Genomic DNA, 20,883 nt, shown 5'->3' on the forward strand with positions numbered 1-20,883 from the left:
TAGGGCTGTTTCACTGGCACAACTGATGAAGAGAAGTTTGCATTTTCATTTGAATATAAGCGGACAACCAGATATGATTCTTTCTACCTGTAAGTAAACTGGGCCACGTATTTTCATCTTACAGTTCTGTTTTGTGCAGCAGAAGTGTACTTAGCAAATGAGCTATTTAATTATTGCTGTAAGAATACCAACCAGCTTGCTTTTGCGCTGCTCAGGTGATTTCTGTTCAGGCTGCTTGTCTTGACTTTCATAGTTACTGTGAAAATATGAATCCATTGTACGATGTATTCAGCAAAGCAACTACTTTTCCATACAGGTAGGGAGATATTCGTACATGCTGTCCTTAAGAGCGTGTACACCATAGACACTGTTTTAAAAACAAATGTCTCCTCCTAATTTAGTAATTTCCAGAAAGAAAAAGACATGAGTAATGAAATGGGCTACACTTTTTGTTCCTGTGTTAAATTATTTGTAGAATTGGCTGAACTTTGATGTTGCAAACTTTCATCAGAAACTGGAGAAACTAAATTCTCTACACAACTGGAGAAGGAAGATTCAGTAAATTCTAGACTCAACAGCTCAAATACTCATCCTGTTTGATTTAAACTTAGGTTATAAGTTACTGACTTGAATTGCTCCATGATGACTTACCTGAAGGATCAAAGTCAAATGTATTTTTGTAGCTTATGCTTTGATAGAACTCAGGGAAATGTGGGCTGAGAGGTCTAGAGTGGGGCTGTGGATGCTGGAGAAACCTTCCTTCCTGTGGATTTAAAAGAAGCAAGATTTGACCACTTTTTCTGGAAGTTTTGGAAATATTTTTGTTTATGTAAGAAATAGAGAAGTGGGGCCTGAAAATAATGAGGTCTATAAGCACTTTATTTTAACAGACTTCAACAAATAATTTATTGTTTAAAATTATGGGATAATTCTTTCTGTTGGCCTATATTTCTTTCTGTATCCTGTCTAAGCAGTCTGTCATACTATGGTACATCTTACTAGTGTCTCTGTTCTCTTCAAAATATGGAATTTAAAATGTGATTTCCTTCTGAAGCACAATGCTCACTGATAACCATCACTGCTTAATTTTTAATTTATGAACTCTTCAGTGGTTACTTGAGTTAGGGACCAGGGGGTCAAGGCCTGCTAATACATATGTAACTCTAATAACTCTTTGATAAATCCAGAGTGTTTTGCTTAAGAAAAGGTCCTTGTCCAAAATTGAAGGAAATCAGATAAATAGTTCAATTTATTTCAGTATTTGAGTAGGGTGTAGCAGAAAGGAAGATCAAGAAGAAATATTTAAAACAGTGAGTAAATTCTAAGAATCTGTTTTCAAATTCTTATTTGCATTTTAAAATACAGCTTTTTTAAATTTTTGCAGTAAAGTGCAACATTTAAAAAATTACTATTATTTCTTAGTTTGTCTGACGGCTGTTGCATAGGAGAAGAGAGAAAGGAAGGAAGACGCGAGTCACAGGAGGGTGTGTGTAGCTGTGAGAAGCTTCAGGCAGGAAGTGATGGCTTCCTGTAGCACCACTGCGAGCATTGCTGTGGCACTTGGAGGCAGGCCTCGCTGTAAATGCCTTCCTCGGCCGCTAGCTAAAGGTCAAGATGTGAGCCAGTTCAATCAAATTATTCGTTCGGTGTATCAAAGCTTTCACCATTTGGAGTGTTGGCCAAGTCTTTCTAAAACAGCATCACAGAGTAGCTTTGGGCCTTTCTGTAGTGCTTTATGAACTAAAAAAAATTATCATTTTAATCAAGGGGAGAAAGTGTTGTGCAAGGAGCTTACTAGTGGCTAGGGAGGATGTAAAATGCATAGATCAATATGTAGGTCTTTGCTTGAGATGCTGAAATTCCAATCCATCAGGTCAAAACTTCCTGACTTAATTCAATTTAAATAAAGCAGGACTTAGCTCCACAGAAATGAAGGCCTTTCTCTCTCTGTATTCCTTGATAATGTTTCCCAGCAGACCTGACGAATTTCCAAACAGAAATTAACAGTTTGCACTGTTATAATTTATGCTTTTATTAATTTCTACTGAGCTCTAGGAGTAATGCATGGACAAAAGAATTTCAGAAGCAATAAGGCTGAACAGATGTGTATAAAGACAAGTTTGTTTTGAAAGAGCTGGAAATCCTCCTCTTTAGGATGATAAATATCTGATGTGATTTGACACTTGAAATACTCTGATAAGGAGAATGATAAGAAGCAAACTTTGCAGAACTGTGCAAAGTTTGTGCTCCTCAGGACCCAGCAATTCAGTTCAGCATGGGCTAATCTGACCCATGGCCTTAGTTTAATCTGAGCCTTCATTTTTCATCTGCAGAACTTGGTCGTATTTTGTCATCTTTAATTGGTTAGACATTCTAGGCTTGGAAAGATTGCTCACCAAATGAGGCACATGTCCCAGGAAGCACTGTAATTAAAGCTTTGACCTATATCTTTTCTATGGTTCTACGGACACCACAGGAGACTAGATATTTATATCATATATGCTTGGGATATTTTAAGAAACATCACGTACATTCATTTATTGCTAATTGCCTTTAGCACAGCAAAGGGGGGGTTGAACATGAAAAGCATCCATTAACAGAGCAAGTGTGAAACTGATTGAAGGCAAAAAGGAATCCTAGGCGTACGCTATAAATTTATTAAAATTGCTGGGCTCATAAAGAAAAGCAAGACAGAATTACATGTTCATAACATCAGTCTGAACCCCTTGCTTTCGTGCTAATGGCCAAGTCTTTAAAATCTTATTATAAGATCATTCTTACATCACTTTGAAACTCTGCAGTGCTGCTCCTGAAGTATTTCTGGTAAGTGTTGTATTTCTCTAATGAGAAATATCTATTGAATTAGACTAGATGGTTTAATCAGAAGTAGTAGACAAGCTTTCAAATGTCATATTCCTTTTTTGCACATCACTAAATTCTTTATAAATATCGAATAAACTTCATAGCACTGGCTGAAGTAAAAGAAACCCAAGAATTTTTTCACCCAGGGTGTTCACTGTTTATGAAGCACAGAAGCGATTATAAAAAGAAATGGGAACCTAACACTGTCTAGGTCAGTGATCAAACACAATTCCTTCCCAAGGAAGATATTTGGGAAGGTTTGGTAAGTAACTTGTAATTTTAAACAACTCTTTTTCTAAAGAAATTGCCATAACTTCCTCAAAAGCCAATACCTACAAGACCACACTGTCATGCAATATGCTTACAAGGCACTAAGTAAGGCTGCTTTAGAGACACTCTCTAACACTGTGATGCTCCTTTACTCTTGAATTTATGGGTTTTTTTGCGGGAATAAAAAAGCAGTGGTAATAAACCATTGATAATTCCCACATGACTTTTTAAAAGTTATTTTCATTCCAAGCTTTTCTTACCTAAAACATTAATAATCTCAACCCTGTAGTAAAACAATCATGTTCAGGCAAACTTAATCCACTATAATTTTAAACAGCTGAGGGACAGTTCAATGTACACTGGGAAATTATGCAGCAAATAAATTGCATTGGCCATATCTTTTCAGCCTGGTTTCTTTAAAGAAAATTGTCAGTGTCAGCTGGCTTGGGTATTTGTACTTGCTGCCTTTCGCACAGCTGTCAGTGGAAACTTTTATCAAACAGTTGATAATGTCTTCTGATTGATGTAGGCTTGCCAGCTTCCCACGCGAAAGATTCATCACAGGATGCAACAGTCTAAGGGAAATTGCCCCACGACTTTCAAGATAAATGCTCTTCCTCTTCCAGCTAAGAACTAGTTTTGGTGTTATCTTTCTGACATCTGACATACTCCCTTCTTTTATTACTGCAAGATTTGCTAAATTAGGTACCTTCTTAGAGAAAAATAATTACATTTTCATTGTGTAGTAAGGTTGCTTAATGTTTTGAGTGCTAGGATGCATACTGTCAGCACACTTGGCTGAAATGTTGATAACAGACAATTAGCAAAAAGTCTTACAGAACACCAGAAGGGACATCCTATTTATTCTAGGCTGGATTAAGTTGTTAGCATAAACAAGCCAAAAACACCATGAGAGAAAAAAAAATAAAGTGGAAGACACTGCTGGGAGGACATACCTTGTGAAAGATAAAACAATAAAAAACACCAAGACCTCAGCTATTCTATTTCAAATAACTTTTTGAGGCCTCTTTTTGTACTATGATCTCTGAAGAGAAAACTCAGGACTCATTGGAGTGGGATATAAAGTTTATTTTCTGTCAGTTCCACTGAATATGACTGGAGCCTTGTCTCTGCATACCTAGCTCTCATGCTTCCTAAGAGAGCGCACATAGCACCCAAGAGCCTGAGCCCGGCTTGCTGGTGCTGCCGCCCTCCCACCTGCCCGCCAGCGATGCATGATGGTGAGGTGGTTCAGGGAGCCGAGCCAGCAAAGAGTGATTCCCCACTGGTTTAGCATCCTGTCTCGCTCCGTTGGAGAGGAGATGAGCAGCAGTGCAGAGGGAGAGGGCCAGGACGGTAGCTGCCATAGCTTGGCTTAAACTGTTGTGGGAATGCAAACTGGGGAAAGTAGGTCTCAGCCTGAGTAGAAGTGGACCAGAGCGGATGTCAACCATTTGTTTACCTCGTTCAAATCCTCTTAATGTCTTCTGACCTATTTAATACCGTATCCTCCTTGCTGCTCATACAAGATATACTAGATTGATTTATCTGTAAATGTATGATGTATGTGATGATGTCCAATGTGTTTTTCTCAGGATTATCAACCACTTGGTACATAAGTGTAAAGCACATCTTTGGTAGCATTTAAACCTGGACTAATGCATATATTATATTAATGACTGCAACTTTAACAGGAAAATCAGTATTAATTCAAAGAATTGAATGTACCATCTGTCCCTTAATAAACCGCACAATATGAAAAAGCTTGACATACAAGCATGATTTTGTGTTTCGCTTGAATGATCTAAAAATTACGTAATTGCTGAACAGGACAGTTCTCCAGCTCCCGTCCCTGATGATGCTGCACGGGGTGGTGTGATCAGTCAGATTGGTACTGATCTGCCTGACAAGGTCTTATTTTTCTTTCTGATTTAGTGAGCTGATTTAACTCATCACACAGCCTCATAACTGCTAAGACATTGTAAGGGAGACAGTGGGAGCAAATAGATGGAGTGACAGGAAAGGTCTGCTGTTTTTGGTGGATGCAAATTGAGCCTTAATAATTTGCTAGGTATTTCACAGCAAGACAGAGCTAATAATGAGTCTAAGCACATACAGTAATCCTTCATTCTGTAAGTTTTGTAAACAAACAAAGAGGAACACTGCCAATATGGGAAATGTTCTTGTTCGCAGATCACACCATCCAGTCTGTTTTCTGCTGCTGCTGCTGTTGCTGCACAGTGCAAAAAAGGTATGTGAAATGCTTAAGCTTTTCAGCAACTAGGATGATCAAAGTATCTACAGATAAAGGACTTTAAAAAATCCCTCTATTTTCAGTAGAACTGCTACTGGTACAAAAGTTTAAAGAAGCTCTACCCCTACATATCCCTAATATAAAGGAAGGCATATATATTCATGAATGAATATTTTTATGTGAATATTTACAGATATGTATTCACTCAAATGCTTCATTTTTTTTTCAAAATCAGAGCGATGAGAACAGAAATGAACTTGGACTCTGACACTGGCCTGATGTACTCAGCCTCACAACCAGATGCTGCGTATGAATCTACTTGGTACTGCAAGGTACATAACGTTTTGGCGAAAGGTGAAAAGAGAGAATTGAGGGGATATGCCATATGGTGGCTCAGTACCAGAACAAGCAGAGAAGTAACTAACCCTTGAGCATGTAAAGTGCTGCACTGCATAACAATTATAGAGTAAAGGTATCTGAAGATTCATACTGATGTAAATACAAGGTCATAGCGAGGTTCACCAAGGTCTCTGTCAGGGAAAAGGTGGTTTCTTCTCCCACTTCTGGGTTTGGGTGATGGAGGTGGGAAGGGTGGAACTGCCCTGTTGGTCAGCTGGCATGTGAAGCATCCACCTCAGTTTTACTAGATCTAAGTTGAATAATCTGAGCTTCATAACCAAGTGCAAAGTTAGAACCTAACTTGATGCAAAAGAAAATTATTATCTTCCTGCAGATTTGCTAAGAAAGTCTGCAGTGCCTTCTGTGTTATCCCTCAGATAAATGACCAAATGTCCAGACACTACAGCTGTCTCAGCATTCATACTATGTGGAAGTCACCATGATTAGGTAGATGGCTTGTTTATTATTCACTACTTTTTCCATTGTAATTTTGGCTTCTACACAAAACTACTCAAATGTAAGTCTCGATGCTTATAGGATCATAGAATGGTTAGAGTTGGAAGGGACCTTCAAAGGTCATCTAGTCCAACCCCTCTGCAAGGAGCAGGGACATCCCCAACTAGATCAGGTTGCTCAGAGCCTCATCTGACCTGGCCTTGAACTTTTCCAGGGATGGGGTATCCACCACCTCTCTGGGCAACCTGTTCCAGTGCTCTACAACTCGCATTATAAAATTTTTTTCCTAATGTCCAATCTAAATCTACCCCCCTCTATTTTAAAACCATTACCCCTTGTCCTATCACAACGGGCCGTACTGAACAGCCTCTCCCCATCTTTCTTGTAGGCCCCCTTGAGGTACTAGAAGACCACTATAAGGTCTCCCCAGAGTCTCCTCTTCTCCAGGAGCCTCCTCTTCTCTTGCTTGACAAGTGATGAGGTGATAGTGCTTTACAAGGGGACGTAATGACCACAGTGATTTCCTTTTAGCTACTGAGACAGCAGAATAGCAGAGGAATTAAGCAAGCAATATTAGGGAGAAAGGACTATTTATGAATTTTTTTTTTGCTAGCGTAAGAGGCAATTGCAGTTCAAGAACAAGCCGTTACCTCCTCTACCTATCGAGGCCTTGGAAGACTACACAAAAAACCCCAGAGTTATTGCACTCTATGACTTTTCTGCTAGAGGACCCTCGGATTTACCACTCAAGAAGTCAGAAGAATACATCATCCTCGAACAGTATGATCCCCACTGGTGGAAAGCAAGAGACCAACATGGGTAAGAGAGCGAGCATCTATTTCAGTCTCCCTACACAGAAAGAAAAAAAAACTAAAACAACCCCTGTGAAAGCAGGCAGATAGAACAAGACATGCCACAATTTAGGGGCAGGTTTGAAAGTGTTCAGCTATGTACAAGGCACATGGATTGACTGGGAAGACTTTCAGCAGTGTTTGGCACCCCAGAAATGGATGAGGAAGCTAGAATCTTTTGGGAATTCAGACTTAAGTCCTAGACTCAGCAATTTCCTGAGCAACATAAGGGTATTTGAAGACCATGTGAATCACTAGGCTCTGAGTCATGTGCAAATCCAGCTTGCCATACTTCAGGTGCTTCACAATGCAGGGTATATGTGGAAACAATTCATAAAGGCCATAGAGATTATTCAGACATCTGCCTGAAACAAAATCCCTGATCCAAAATTCCTGGATGTCTTAGAGAGCTAGATAACTCTCAGTTAGGATCCTTTCCACATTTATATTTGTTTCATGTCGTTCCCCTTTCTCCTTTGCATTTTCTTCAGTGTATCCTGTAGTGTCATGCTGGGAATGGTTATATGCTATATAATAACTGTCTCCTTTTTATTCAGATTCTTCCTTTAAAGTACTTTTAAATGCTTTTTCTCAACTCATATTTGTAGTGAGAGTCCACTGGATTATTATTTTGTATATACATGCAAGCACACGATTTACACTTCATATACTTTACACTTAAACCAAAAAGCTTTATATAGTTACAAGATCAGAAATGAAGAGAGTGACTTCTGATTCTGAAGAAATGTCATTTTTTTTCCTAAATTTTCTTGCAATTGGACTTCAAAATTTTCATTAACACATTGCTCTCTGCACTCTATAAATATCCTTTCCCAGCTGACTCATTCATTTCAGTAGCCATCCACAATTGTGGGGCAGAAAGACTGTGCCTGGAATGACAGGACTCAGACTTCTATTCAGTTCCCACACTGGGATTCAGTATCTAATGACATAGCCAATGGTGTAAGTAACCTTTATAATTCAACAAAAGGAAGATGCTTACCTTAATCCTATTAATATTTTACACCATACTATAACAGAATCCTAGAATCACAGAACCATTTACATTGGAAAAGACCTTTAAGATCATCAAGCCCAAGTGTGAACTTAACACTACCAAGTACCACTAAACCATGTCCCTAAGTGCCATATCTACACGTCTTTTAAATACCTCCAGGGATGGTGACTCAACCACTTCCCTGGGAAGCCAGTTCCAGTGGTTGATAACTCTTTCAGTGAATAAATTTTTCCTAATATCCTCAATATGTCATTTCAGGAATGAAGGTCTAATTCCCAGCAACTATGTTACAGAGAACAAGAAAAGTAATTTAGAAACATATGAGTAAGTACCCTTGAAATTGATAATTGTGCTTTCTTTTCTAAAAATGGAGTGATACATTTCAGCACTTGATTCTTCAGTCTTTATTAGACATGAACAGATGTTTATTGAAAGCTCAAATGTTTTTGTTATAAAACATTACTAGAATGAAGTAACGATTTTGATTTGGAACTGCTTGCTTAGAGAGTGTAACATGAAGTTACAAACACTGAGTACTTCAAGAACTTTCTTTTGCATAAATCAGAATGTCAAAATCCAGATGTTTCCCATTCCTATAGGCTCACTACATAATGGTTCTATATTTTGATCTTTTCCTGTTGTGAACATGTAATTAATTGACTAGAAGCTAATTTCAATTACTTTAACCTAATTTACTGGAGAGAAGAGTAAAATTCTGCAAAATTTTAGAGAAGAGAGGCTTGATGCAGTGAGCAGGACTGTAAATTTAATCACAGTTTGGCATAACTGTTTCCTGGGTTTTCTTTCATTTGAGCTCGTATTTAATCACAGTTAGCGGGGAAAAGAGTTGTAATGCTTACAGTGGTCTAATAAAGTCATTTGAAATTATGAGATGCTTATACGGACCACAGTTCTATTTGTGGGGGTTTTTTTTGACTGGGAATAGTGCAACTATTAAGATGGATTACTTTCGGGAAACAGAGCAAACATTAATTTTTACTGGCTGAAATTAAAGGATAGGTTATCTCCTTGTTGCAGGTGGTACTGCAAAAGCACAAATAGAAGCCAGGCAGAACTTCTTTTGCGCCAGAAGGTAACTCAGCTTATACCAACAGCTAATGATATCTAGAAAGATCTACCAGTAGAGGCATCAAGAGCGTTACCACAGTCAAATCCAAATCTGTTTGGTATGCAGTAGAGAGAGAGTACTTTAAAATAAAAAGGCTTTCTGGGGCAAGCGTACAGTGCAGACTATCCAGACTTCACAGAGTTTTAAGTTGTAGCCCCAGCAAATTCTGTGTAGATTTTCCACACTAGATAAATCGAATTACATGTGGTTTACTGTGCTTGTCTTTTGTATGAAACATTGAAGACTGAAATCCATGGAGTAAGTAAGTTAGCAAGGTTAGCAGAGCTTAACAAAACCCCTGTGTCTTCCTTCTGTATAGAGCAAACAATCCATACCATGTTTTATCCCCTATCAGTTACCAAAGTGTCTAACTCAGTTAAACTCATTAGGTCTTTGCTCAAGGTCTAACATAGGACTTGGGCAAGACAGAGCAGAGAAGAACACCTCAGACAGAACTGTTTTACAGAATTTTATTCTAGTGATTTGTACAATTTGATTTTTTTTAATAAATCAAAGCCTTTTCACTACTTCACATTGAAGAGTATAATTCACCTAAATTATTTAACTTGCAGAAATTGCCTGGCACTTAGTATTTTCCCTTGGTTAATTTTGCTCTGCTATCTACCTGGCTATCAGCTTCTGTTCTTCACTGCTTTATCCCCCTCCCAACTAGTCATGGGTGTTCCACAGAATTTGGTAATCAGCTGCAAGTCCTGTCTCAAGGGAGAATTATTCAAGCTCAAAAGCAGAAAATAACTCTACTTGGATTTCTTTTCAGTCCAAAGAAGGTGCATTTCTTGTCAGAGATTCAAGCCAACAAGGACTTCTTACGCTGTCCATGTATTCACAAGCTAAAGGGTGAGTTGATCTGAATGGTTAGGGTTTGAATCAAGAGGTGATGGAAGAGATTCCCCAAAACTCCTTGGGATAAGTGGGTAGGTTGGACACGCAGTGCACAGGAGCAGGGAACCACTGGGGTACTGTCCATGCAGAGTTAATTACCCCATGTGCAGAAATGTTGATGGCGGGCAGTGGATCTGGGAGTCAGGGTGCAAATGTCCTGTGAAGACAAGATTAAATGCAGTCATTGAAATCCTCAAATAATCTGCTGTGAAAGCTGTGCATCCCATCCATGTAATGCAGGCAGTAAGACCTTACATTAGCATCTTCTTGCCTGTCTTTCTACATGAAGTGCCATGGCTGCCACACCACACTGCCACAGCTTTCGCCCCCTGTACCGAACTTCCTCCCTTCTCTGCAGGCACTGTAAATTAATCCCAGACTCTGCTGCTCCCAAACTTCTCCTGTTTTTCTCCTAAAATCACCTCACCTCCTCACTGTGCAGTCTTCCTTCTTTTGTCAGAGGACTGCCACAGGACTCACTTTTCCCCCACATCAGTAGCAATCATCTACAGCACTGACTTAGCCCTTCATCAGCTGCCTTATACCCTCCTCCCTCAGGCCTCCCACATCTTTCCACATCAGCGGCGTCTGCTTTCTTCTCTATCTCTTAGAGCAAGCCAGATTTGAGAAGAGCAAGGAAAAGGCATCACCGCTACCACCACTCTCTTCCTTTCTCCCTCCCCTGCTCAGAAAGGTGGGGTGAGCTCTCCCTGCCACCCCCTGTGCTGGGCACAGGCTCACGTTTGCAGTAGGGTAGCAACCATCAGCAACCACCTGCAGCCTGAAATGCAAACCTAACCTTCATTTTGAATCTCCCCGAAAGCAGGAGTAGATGGGCAGCAAAATGTACAGAAAGCAAGAAAGACAGATAATGTGGAGAAATATGGAAAAGTAAATGTATCAAATAAAAGCTCCAATGAGGAGCCTTTTGAACAGAATATGTAATCTGACAGTATATATGAATATGTTTTTAATTTTGGGGGGGAAACCCAGGTAATGAAGAGCATTTTGATTTTAAAAGCTTAGATTCAAACAAGTGCTGAATTAGGAGGAACATCTGTTAAATGCTATAGTTGTTTCTTATGGATGCAACAACACTTGTGCAATAAAAAACAATGCGCAATATCTCCCAAAGCTGGGAAACAGATCCACTCAAGGAGTCTTTTTCTTTTCCTGAAACACTATCGCAGCTACACACAGCTATTTTAAGTTGAGAATTGTACCCTAAGTTTTCAGATTTTTCTGTGCTTTCTTTCAAAGTGAAATTTAATCTGATTTATAGTATAAATTATTTTTTTTCCTGAAAATTATCATCCTTTGTTGATTTCAGAAGTCATAGTGGAGATATTTGGCATTATCAAATCAAGAAAAATGACTTGGGACAATATTATGTAGCAGAAAAATACCTCTTTTCATCTGTTCCTGAACTCATTGAGTATCATCAACACAATGCTGCAGGTAATGCAAGCTGTCAAGTTTCTACAACTGATTATTTGAAGCTCCTCAGACTTTGAGAGATTGGAAATCACTCTTCCTCTAATACTTGCCTCATAAAAAGAGACATAAGATTTTCCATTGCTAGTTAATTAAAAAATGCCACGATCCTTTCTGCCGAAGTCACAGCTGTAGTGTGCATATACCATGGGGGAAGTGAAACTACCAAACTCATCTACATCTATTAAATGAATTTTACAAAGCTAGAAGCCTAATGTATTTACCTGCTCTGTATTCTCTTGGTTCATGTTTGACTGAATGGGACTTGTATGAAATTTGATCATAATTCATTCCTTGTCTACAACAAGGACTGAGATGTATGCAACTTAAGAAAAGCAGGAGCTATGCTGTGCATCAGCAGACAGCATTCTACTGATTTTGGAAAAAAATCCCACCCCACAAACAAGCCAAGGCAGAATTAGGGAGCATAAGGACTCTCTAACACTGGTTTGCAGCCCACCAGAGTTAGCCACCTCTAATTGTTGGCTGACAGCAGCCTTTTACAATTTTTGGCATTAAAAAATGCCCTTCACCCTGGTTCTGCCCATCAGTTTAATACAGTTTAAGATATTTTTACCCTGAATGAGTGGAGATGGGAAAACACACAGATTCCTGGCACTATTGAGGAAGGAAGATAACGGGAATGGACAGAGCCTTTTGCTGGAGGGAAGAGGATTGTAGGAAACACAAGAAGCAGAAAAGGACCTGAAAGAACAGTGGGAAGGATGAATGAATGCAGGGAGTTCTTGGCAAGGGATGTACTCACTGGTACTGCTGTCTCATGAATTCAAAGAAAATGAATGGCAGACAAAAAAGTATTTCTTGCAATGGGAAACAATCCTGAGAAATCATGCTGGAAGAGACAGCTTAGGTGGGTGGTATAGTATTGCAGCACTCATTTATTTAAGGTCACTAACATTGTTACAAGCAAGCAAGAGTATCACTTCTGGTTGTATGAAAGTATAGGCATTTTTGTAGTCAGAGCCCTGTAGAATAGTCTTCCTCCATTTCTTCTCACTGTAGTGTTTTATCCAAACAAGCTGCAAGGAAAAGTAACTTCAAGAAATAAGAAATGTACATCAAATTCCAAATATTTTTGTTTGAGAAGAGGTATGATATAGCATACTTTAAAATGGAGTAATTGGTCAACAGAATGTTGTTGCTTTGTCCCCTACAGGTCTTATCACTCGTCTCCGACATCCAGTTGGATCAGCTGGATGTCCTTCACCAGCAACAGCAGAATTCAGTTACGGTAAATTTTTTATCATCTTTTGGTGGAGATTTAGGTATCTACCTAGGCAAGAATTTAGATCACATTCACCCAGCTAATAATTAAGTTGTATCTGTGAAATTTCTCAGTAATAAAAAACACATAAACTTCTACATATTCACCAGAAACAGACACTCATTTCCTCTGAAGGTGTCAGTACCAAATGACACAGCCGACCCAAGTCCTTCTGTTCAGCGACTGTTGTGTTTCTGTTACAGCCACCAATGCATTTCAGAGCTTTCTGGACTTTTCTAAGCAGGCCTAAGACTCAAATATACATTGAATAGCTTTTCAAAGGCTATTTGATTTATTGAAATGCTTAGGATATGGAAATGACCATTATTTATGGGGAAGATTTTCCTTGTCAGTTCTGCAAGTTTTATAAATAACAATGAAATCTTATACAGTATTAGAAAACATGCAATAAATGCCAGCTTCATGTACATAGATCAGGAAGTTCATATCAACTGGCTGATTATAGGAACCTCCAAAATTGTATATCTTCCCTGTGAATGTTGTAACATACTGGGTTGCTTTTATAGAGGAGTGGGAATTAAACCCATCTGAGCTGACGTTCATGAAAGAACTTGGGCGTGGGCAGTTTGGAGTCGTTCAGCTGGGTAAATGGAAAGCAAATATCAAGGTTGCCATCAAAACAATCAATGAAGGTGCAATGTCTGAAGATGATTTCATCGAGGAGGCCAAAGTGATGATGTAAGTACAAAAGCTACTGACATTGAGATGATCAAGAAATAAATATAATCTAATCCCATTTAGAACAAAGAGACAAACCAGTTTGATGGGAATGGTGGATGTGCAAGACAGAAAGGCTGATATGAAGGTTGGAATTGGACTGACAAAGATGCTCACTGTGCCCATCTCCAGACTCTTCAGAGCATGCACTGCTTTGTACTGTGGAGCTCAATGGGGAGTAAATGTGCTGATAAATAAATGTGCTCCTACAACTATTCCTTTATTCATAATCCAGTGCCTCTAGGACCACTGGGAGAGCTCATACCTAACAAAAACTTTTGAGAAACTATATTACCATTTCGGCTAAATTTGTAACTTAGGGAAGCATTCAGACCAGGTCTTGGTATAGCCCAGAAAAGAAGAACCCTTGCAGGGTCCTGTCCCCTGCCTGAAAGCCAGGCATAACTAGAGCTTTCCATTTGACATCATCTAAATCAACCTTTGCATTCACTGTATTTATATAACTGATGACTAATTATTAATTCAAAGAGTGCACTTTTGAGAGGAAATTGGAGGCAGAAATGTGTTAGTGGGACAACTCTGAGGTCAGTTGAATTGATTTGTTTATCAAGTACTGAAAGTATTTTTCAAAACCATAATGAGAATCAAAGGTCTGGTTACCTGCCAAGGAGAAATGCAAGCCTGTCTAAAATGCGATTTTAAACAGGAAACTCTCCCATCCAAAGCTGGTCCAGCTTTATGGAGTGTGCACACACCACAAGCCTCTCTACGTTGTGACTGAATTCATGGAAAACGGCTGCCTGCTCAATTACCTTCGGCAAAGGCGAGGGAAACTCGGCAGAGACACGCTGCTGAGCATATGCCAGGATGTGTGTCAAGGGATGGAATACCTGGAAAGAAATAGCTTTATTCACCGTGATTTAGTAAGTACAATAGAATTTCTGAAATTCTTTGTAAATATTGGGAGTATAGAACATACCACTGCATTTTATGGGACACTAATGTGTCCTGTAAGACTTCAGACCTGGAGGATCTAATAAGCCAATAGTGTTTTCCTGCCTGTAAATCAAAACTTTTCAGCTGTTCTTTTGTCTGTGAACAGCTGGGAAAACTACTTGATAATTCAAAGAAGTCAGAGAAAATTGAGATATTAGTATGGAGCAGGCTGGTGTTAGGACATCCCAATGTTGTGATCACACAGTGATCACAGCACAACCAAAATCACAGCAATGCAAAAGGTCAGCAACAATGAGGATTTTTTTTTTTAAATAAAGTCTTTTTCTGTCCACATTTTTTTTCTGCTCCCTGCTGCTTACCTTGATGCTGGGGTATCTAGGTGGCTTTTCTGCCCTTCCCCTCATACCCAGGGAACCATAGGAACAAAACCTTGTTTCCTTACTCTCTGCTTTGTATTCAATGCTCGTATCTGGAAGCAGAAAGGAAATCTTCCTGCTCTCCTACCTAGCTGCCTGAAGAAATGTAAAATCCTGAAAATTTCCAAGGAATTCCAGATTTCTGTAACAAAAAAGTCACCAAACATTTTTTTAAATTCACATTGAGTGTCTTAATGCTAGTGATCAGGAAATAACTGCTTGGATAACTAGGCTCTGCAGCCTAAAATTTCTTTCCCCATACAGGAATATGTAAAAGTATTGCAACGCATACTACAAGCACTTCAGTTGATATATGCTATGGTTGTGTAACTGCACAGTAACAGAATATATTCACTGACTCAGAGCCATAAATTCACTTGTATTTTCAAGCAAGACGCTTATCTCCTTTTAGAATGTAAACAGTATGAGTTAAACAAAAAATAATCAGCTGTTGTATTTTTATTAAAAAGCTTCAGCACAGATTTCAGATATGTTTCTCTTATTTTTCCCAGGCTGCAAGAAACTGTTTGGTCAATGCTGAGCACATCGTTAAAGTATCCGACTTCGGCATGGCGAGGTACGAGGCCGTTGATGTGGGCTGAGTGAGTGCCTTTTCTCAGTCAGCTGCAGCATGACTTTGAGTTAACCTCATTGCTTGTTTCATTGATTTGGGGAATCCCACTGTGGTCAGTTTTTGAACTCTGATGGAAATTATAACGTTGTTTAACTGTTGTACCGCGAACTGGATGTTGTGTCCTCCTCTTGCTATTGGCGAGTGCAAGACAGGTAAATGAAGCACCTGGTAAACTTCAGAAGCTGTTCATGGACAGAGAAACGCCCAGCGCACACAGGGCTGCCAGAAGCTTGAAGAAACAAGTTCCCCAGCTTTTCTGAGCAGTGAGGAGGACAGGAAGTCCCTAGGGACAGATCCGGGCACTGGCGCTGACCTTTAGAGGTGGCAGTGGCTGAGTAGGTCAGGCAGGAGGCAGGGAGGACTGGCGAGGCGGGCAGGAAGTGTGATGTGCGCTGCTGTTGCAGGGAAGTGGTTTTTCTGCTTAATGAGAGGACCAGCCAAACATTGAGAAAGAGAGCAAAACGCCTCTCTGACAGGCACGGGCCAGAGAAATGTAGCTCTGCCGTCACAGACTTCCCCCTGAGGATGCGCTGTGTTTTATAGCTGAGCTGACCGAATGACTTATTGCAAACCAAAGGCGTTGGCTCACTCCTTCCTTCTTTCCCCTTGCAAGCCCAGCACAAAGCTCTCCACTTCTGTGTTTTACTGACTGGTTTTTTTTTTCTGCTGGATTAGTAGACTGAATTGGCTCATTTTGGAGGCAGACAAGCTTGAAAGGTCTTATGTGGCTCTGAGCAGGAGGTGGTGGTGACACTCACCTCGCGCCTGCGAGTCATTAGATCATCACTGCCATGCTGCTTAACATTCCTTTAAGTTTTGCCTCCTATTTCTAACCTAAGGATTACAACACCCCAGCAGTTCATAACTAAATACTGTTTTTTCTAAAAGCTGTCCTACACCATGCCAGTGCTCACTGGTTGTACTGCTCCCCAGAAGGGTAAGGTCAGTGTCAGGGGTCTGAACATCCAAATGCACCAGAAGACACAGTAAGAGACCAATAGGCTGTGGGGGACCAGTCTGAGAATAAAGGACCTGAATGACTTACTGCTGCCAAAAAGTGGAGACCAGTGGTGTGGGTCCAGGACAGGCACTCACTCTCCCAGGGAGACCATGGAGCAGTGATGGGATCACAGTCTTAGTATTCAGAGCTCACACAACTGCCACTAGTGGTTATTTTGTACTGTTATTTCATATGCTCCTTATCCAATAACCTCTACTCTTTCTACACCTGTAGCAAAATAAGAAAGGGAGACAAAGAGATTATTTCTCTTTAAAGCACCTCTAAAGAGGTGCTTTAAAAGGTGTCTTCCTTGAGAACAAATGTTGTGTAGTGCACATCTGTCATCTGCTCAGTAACATTAGTATTGGGAAAATGTGCACAGAGCTTGTATGTAGGTAGGGATCAGTCTAATAGCCTTTTAAAACATTGCCCTATAGATGCCTACATCAGGCATGTAATTTCATCTTAACGAGGAGATCTGCTTCTATAAGTTTGGGCAAAGAAAACTACTTTTCCAATGCACCTGCACAAGCTGTTGCCTTGTATGTGATGAACATTTCTTTCTGTGTTGCTTCTGTAACAACATGCCAGAAATTACATCCATGAGGCTTGGCAGTTGATTCCACCCATCAGTTACAAAGTGTAGCCCTCTGCCAGTAGTGTTGAGTACAACAAGTGGTTGAAAAAGTGGACTCCTCGGGAATTATTTATTGCTGATGGTTTTCCTGCCCATGGCGTAGGGATCTTTCCTATCACTATGAGTGTATTGAAATATTTTATTCCAACATAATTTTCATGAACAATTCAAATCATTAATTTAAACAGAGATTTCTTTAAGTGCGTAGCTTCCAGTGTGGGTATCTGTGTGCATTTTATATTAAATTAGTTATGCCATTTCTTTGTTTCTAAATTGACACTGTATTTTTATGGAATTATAAGCCATCTGTGGAAATGTTGCCAGAACTGCTTGCCATTTAACTATCAGGAAAATATATGCTGTTTCCTGTTATTCTTTAGGTATGTCATTGATGACGAATATATCAGCTCTTCAGGTGCCAAGTTTCCAGTCAAATGGTCATCTCCTGAAGTTTTTCATTTCAAAAAATATAGCAGCAAATCAGATGTCTGGTCATTTGGTGAGTCGATTAGGTTAATGCGCAACATACCCTGCTTCCCTAAAACTACTGATGTCATTTAAGAAAGTGTAACTTTTTACTGATACTACCTATCTTAAGCTTGAATCCTTCCCATTTTTCACATCTTGCCTATATTGGAGGAGTATGGTTTTAACAGAAAGACTCCGTGCCTAAATATTAGATTTTGACTGAAATGTGCGTTCTTGGTATGCCTCCATTAGCCGAATGTATATTCCTCTCAGTTTCATGGACCACCATCTTAGCTCACTTAAAACAGAGCGGAATTGTGTCAGCTGAAAATGTTCTTCGTAGTCTGCCTTTATTCAGCTCACACCGCACATGTTTTCATGCAATACACAAAAATTCAAGAGTGGGTTTTGTGCTTCTAATGTTGCTAAATGCCTTGTGGGTTTGGGGTTTTTGTTCTGTCCTAAATATTTTTATTCACTTCTAGGTGTACTGATGTGGGAAGTTTTCACAGAAGGCAAAATGCCTTTTGAAAGCAAGTCAAACTCTGAAGTTGTCCGGGAGATTTCTCATGGTAACCGACTTTATCGACCACATTTGGCATCACATACTATGTACAAAGTCATGTACAGCTGCTGGCACGAGGTTTGTTGCCCTTTTTTTCCTGTGATACTGTTTTACTTTAGTATTTATTTGTAATGTGGATCTAAAAGCAATCTTAAAAAATTAAAATTAAAGATTACATCTTTATTTCACATCTATGGCATCCTGAGTATCTCTCACTATGCTTTTCACAAATCATACCTAGGTTTACAAGCCTCTGTTTCTTTTGACTGTTGCATCTAATAAATATAAAGCATGTCATCAGTACAATAGGTCTAGACCATCCCTGGTTTTGAATATGCCACTCTTGTCTCGCTTCTCTACTGCATCAAATGTAATACCTTTTCCAGACCACCGTATCATGTGTAGCTTTCTCTAGCTCTGCTCTGAATGGTAACCTTAACACATTCATATACAAAGTGGGTATGCCCACTAAATGTGGCTTTTAAACTCAATTTTTCAGATGTACATTAGTATCTCTGTACATCACTGCAGCTCTTAGGCTGCACCTCTTTCACCCTCTCCACTCTGATTTAGTACTTGATGTTCTTTCCCCATTTCTTTCCATTTTGGTATCAAAATATTGATTTTTATCAACTTCTTCATCTGAGTAATCCCTTAAGGTCCCTGCTTCTCTCGTGTCTACAGGAAATGAATCTTTAATTTTAGATAAAAAGTACTTTGAGAAGAGCTTTGTGTGCAACACTTTCATGTAAATAGGGAGGGAAATGCTGAGAGTAGCTGGGGAATCTTGTTGCTACCATTGTCTCCTTTATGCTACCTCTCCTTTCTTGCCTGTCTTTTAACTCTATATGAAATTTTTAGACTTTTTAGTAAAAAAAGTTCAAGAGACTGAAATCTGAACTCCTTCTAGCTTGCTTGCTTACTGCAAACATTTATCAGAACAGCAACCAACAGAGAGGACAGGGAAGACGTTCTCTTTTCTCCTGTTTGCCATCACCCAGGAGTTCGTTCCATGCTGAGCTGCAATATCAAATGATACAACAGTAAAGATCCTTTTTCAACAGCCTGAGAAACATTCTTGAGTATTATGGTTTCCTGAGAGGTAGTGCTTTCCAGTGACCTGTTGCAGGGGAGAAATCCTATAGGAATTCTGGTCCAGAATTGAAATAAAGAAATTTTAGGAACGCTTGGAAAAGTGGCTGTGCTCACGCTGCTGGTGTCATGAAGAATAGACGATTTTTTTTCCCCTCAAATGATAAACTTAATCTTTTCTTCTGTATTAATAAAACAAAATGTAATTTTTAAGTGGTAGCTCATATGTACTTCTGAAGTCTGGTACTATAATTCATCAATCTGCTAATATAAATTTATCCTCTGCTTTTTCTTTTCAGAAACCTGAAGGACGTCCTACTTTTGCAGAGTTATTAGAGACCCTCACAGATATAACAGAGATGGGATAACTGGAGATTTTACATGAATGTATTTATTGAAAGGTTAGCATTAAGCATGTCAATAATGCACCTGATACAGAAAACCTCAGCCTTTTACAGCAGTCTCCACCTAAACTGCCGTAGCAGCATCCTACGTATTGAAGTAGCCATTCAGGCTTATTTGAGAAAGATACCTCAGGAGATTGGCTCGGGACTCTCAAAGCTTTGTTTTCATAATTAGGGAGAAAAATCTGTCTGGAAAGAAGTAACCAAGCTTACTCACCTTATTTGCCTTCTTATTTATTCTTTTGGTCAGAGCTACGCTAATTCTTATAATATTAATTCTTATAATATTATTAAATTATTTGGTACTTAGTATGACTCATGCACTGGGGAATATTGATTGGCAGCAGCAAAAATTATTCAAGAACTTCTGATAAAGCTCTAGCTAGGTCACCTTTAAAGGGAAGCCCTTTTGCTGCAAAGCATCCAGCACTGAAGAAATGGAGCAGCGTTTCAGAAGGGGCAGCAAACTGCCAACTGCCAGAGCAGCACCCAGCTGTGTGCCCATACCCACTGCTGTGGATAAAGGCGGGCAAAAGGAGCAAAGGGAGCAGTCATCACTTAGCAGCTCCCAAGTCACATCTGAACAGCTGGAAAGACTGAGCATCCCTGAAACATTTTAAGCCTGCATCACAAGTCAAGGTGTCTTCTCCACCAATTCTGTGCAAAAGAAGGAGAAGTAAGGATTATGTTATCCAAACCTCTCCCTGAATTTCCCAGTATTATCTCCCACTCCTCCCTGCTGCTGCCTACTGAAACATCCACACTTGCCTTAGTCCTCCCCTTGCAAGTGCCCAGAATGGCTGACAGACAAGTGAAAGCTGGAACCTGACAGTAAAACAAAGTACTATGAATTAGTCTAGCTCAGATGGATCCTGTGACATCTGACATGGACAATGTTTCTAACCCTACTTGTTAATGTTATTATTCACTTTTAATCTTAAATCTTAATTTTGGTTGATACAAATATATTACAGAAAAGGCAAATTAAGTTAATAATTGATTCATATAGAATAAAGTCAACCATTACAAATAAATAGTTTTTTAAAAAATATGTGATTGCGTTGTGAATTATTTATAGGTAAATACATAA

General features: G+C 39.4%; 1 protein-coding gene across 1 annotated transcript; it reads left to right on the top strand.

The window, feature by feature from the left end:
* Positions 1 to 20,766, top strand: LOC104481056 (tyrosine-protein kinase TXK). Its single transcript, XM_010122144.2, has 15 exons — positions 1 to 89; positions 5,326 to 5,383; positions 5,622 to 5,718; positions 6,855 to 7,060; positions 8,369 to 8,434; positions 9,149 to 9,203; positions 10,018 to 10,097; positions 11,473 to 11,600; positions 12,814 to 12,888; positions 13,449 to 13,620; positions 14,327 to 14,543; positions 15,506 to 15,570; positions 17,645 to 17,763; positions 18,218 to 18,375; positions 19,689 to 20,766. The coding sequence occupies exons 1-15, from the start codon at positions 26 to 28 to the stop codon at positions 19,755 to 19,757; spliced, it is 1,629 nt and encodes a 542-aa protein (XP_010120446.2). The 5' UTR covers positions 1 to 25; the 3' UTR covers positions 19,758 to 20,766.
* The last annotated feature ends 117 nt before the right edge of the window (positions 20,767 to 20,883 follow it).

The sequence above is a fragment of the Chlamydotis macqueenii genome, chromosome 4 (assembly GCF_036417535.1).
Source record: "Chlamydotis macqueenii isolate bChlMac1 chromosome 4, bChlMac1.mat, whole genome shotgun sequence".
In the NCBI taxonomy this organism is placed as follows: domain Eukaryota; kingdom Metazoa; phylum Chordata; class Aves; order Otidiformes; family Otididae; genus Chlamydotis; species Chlamydotis macqueenii.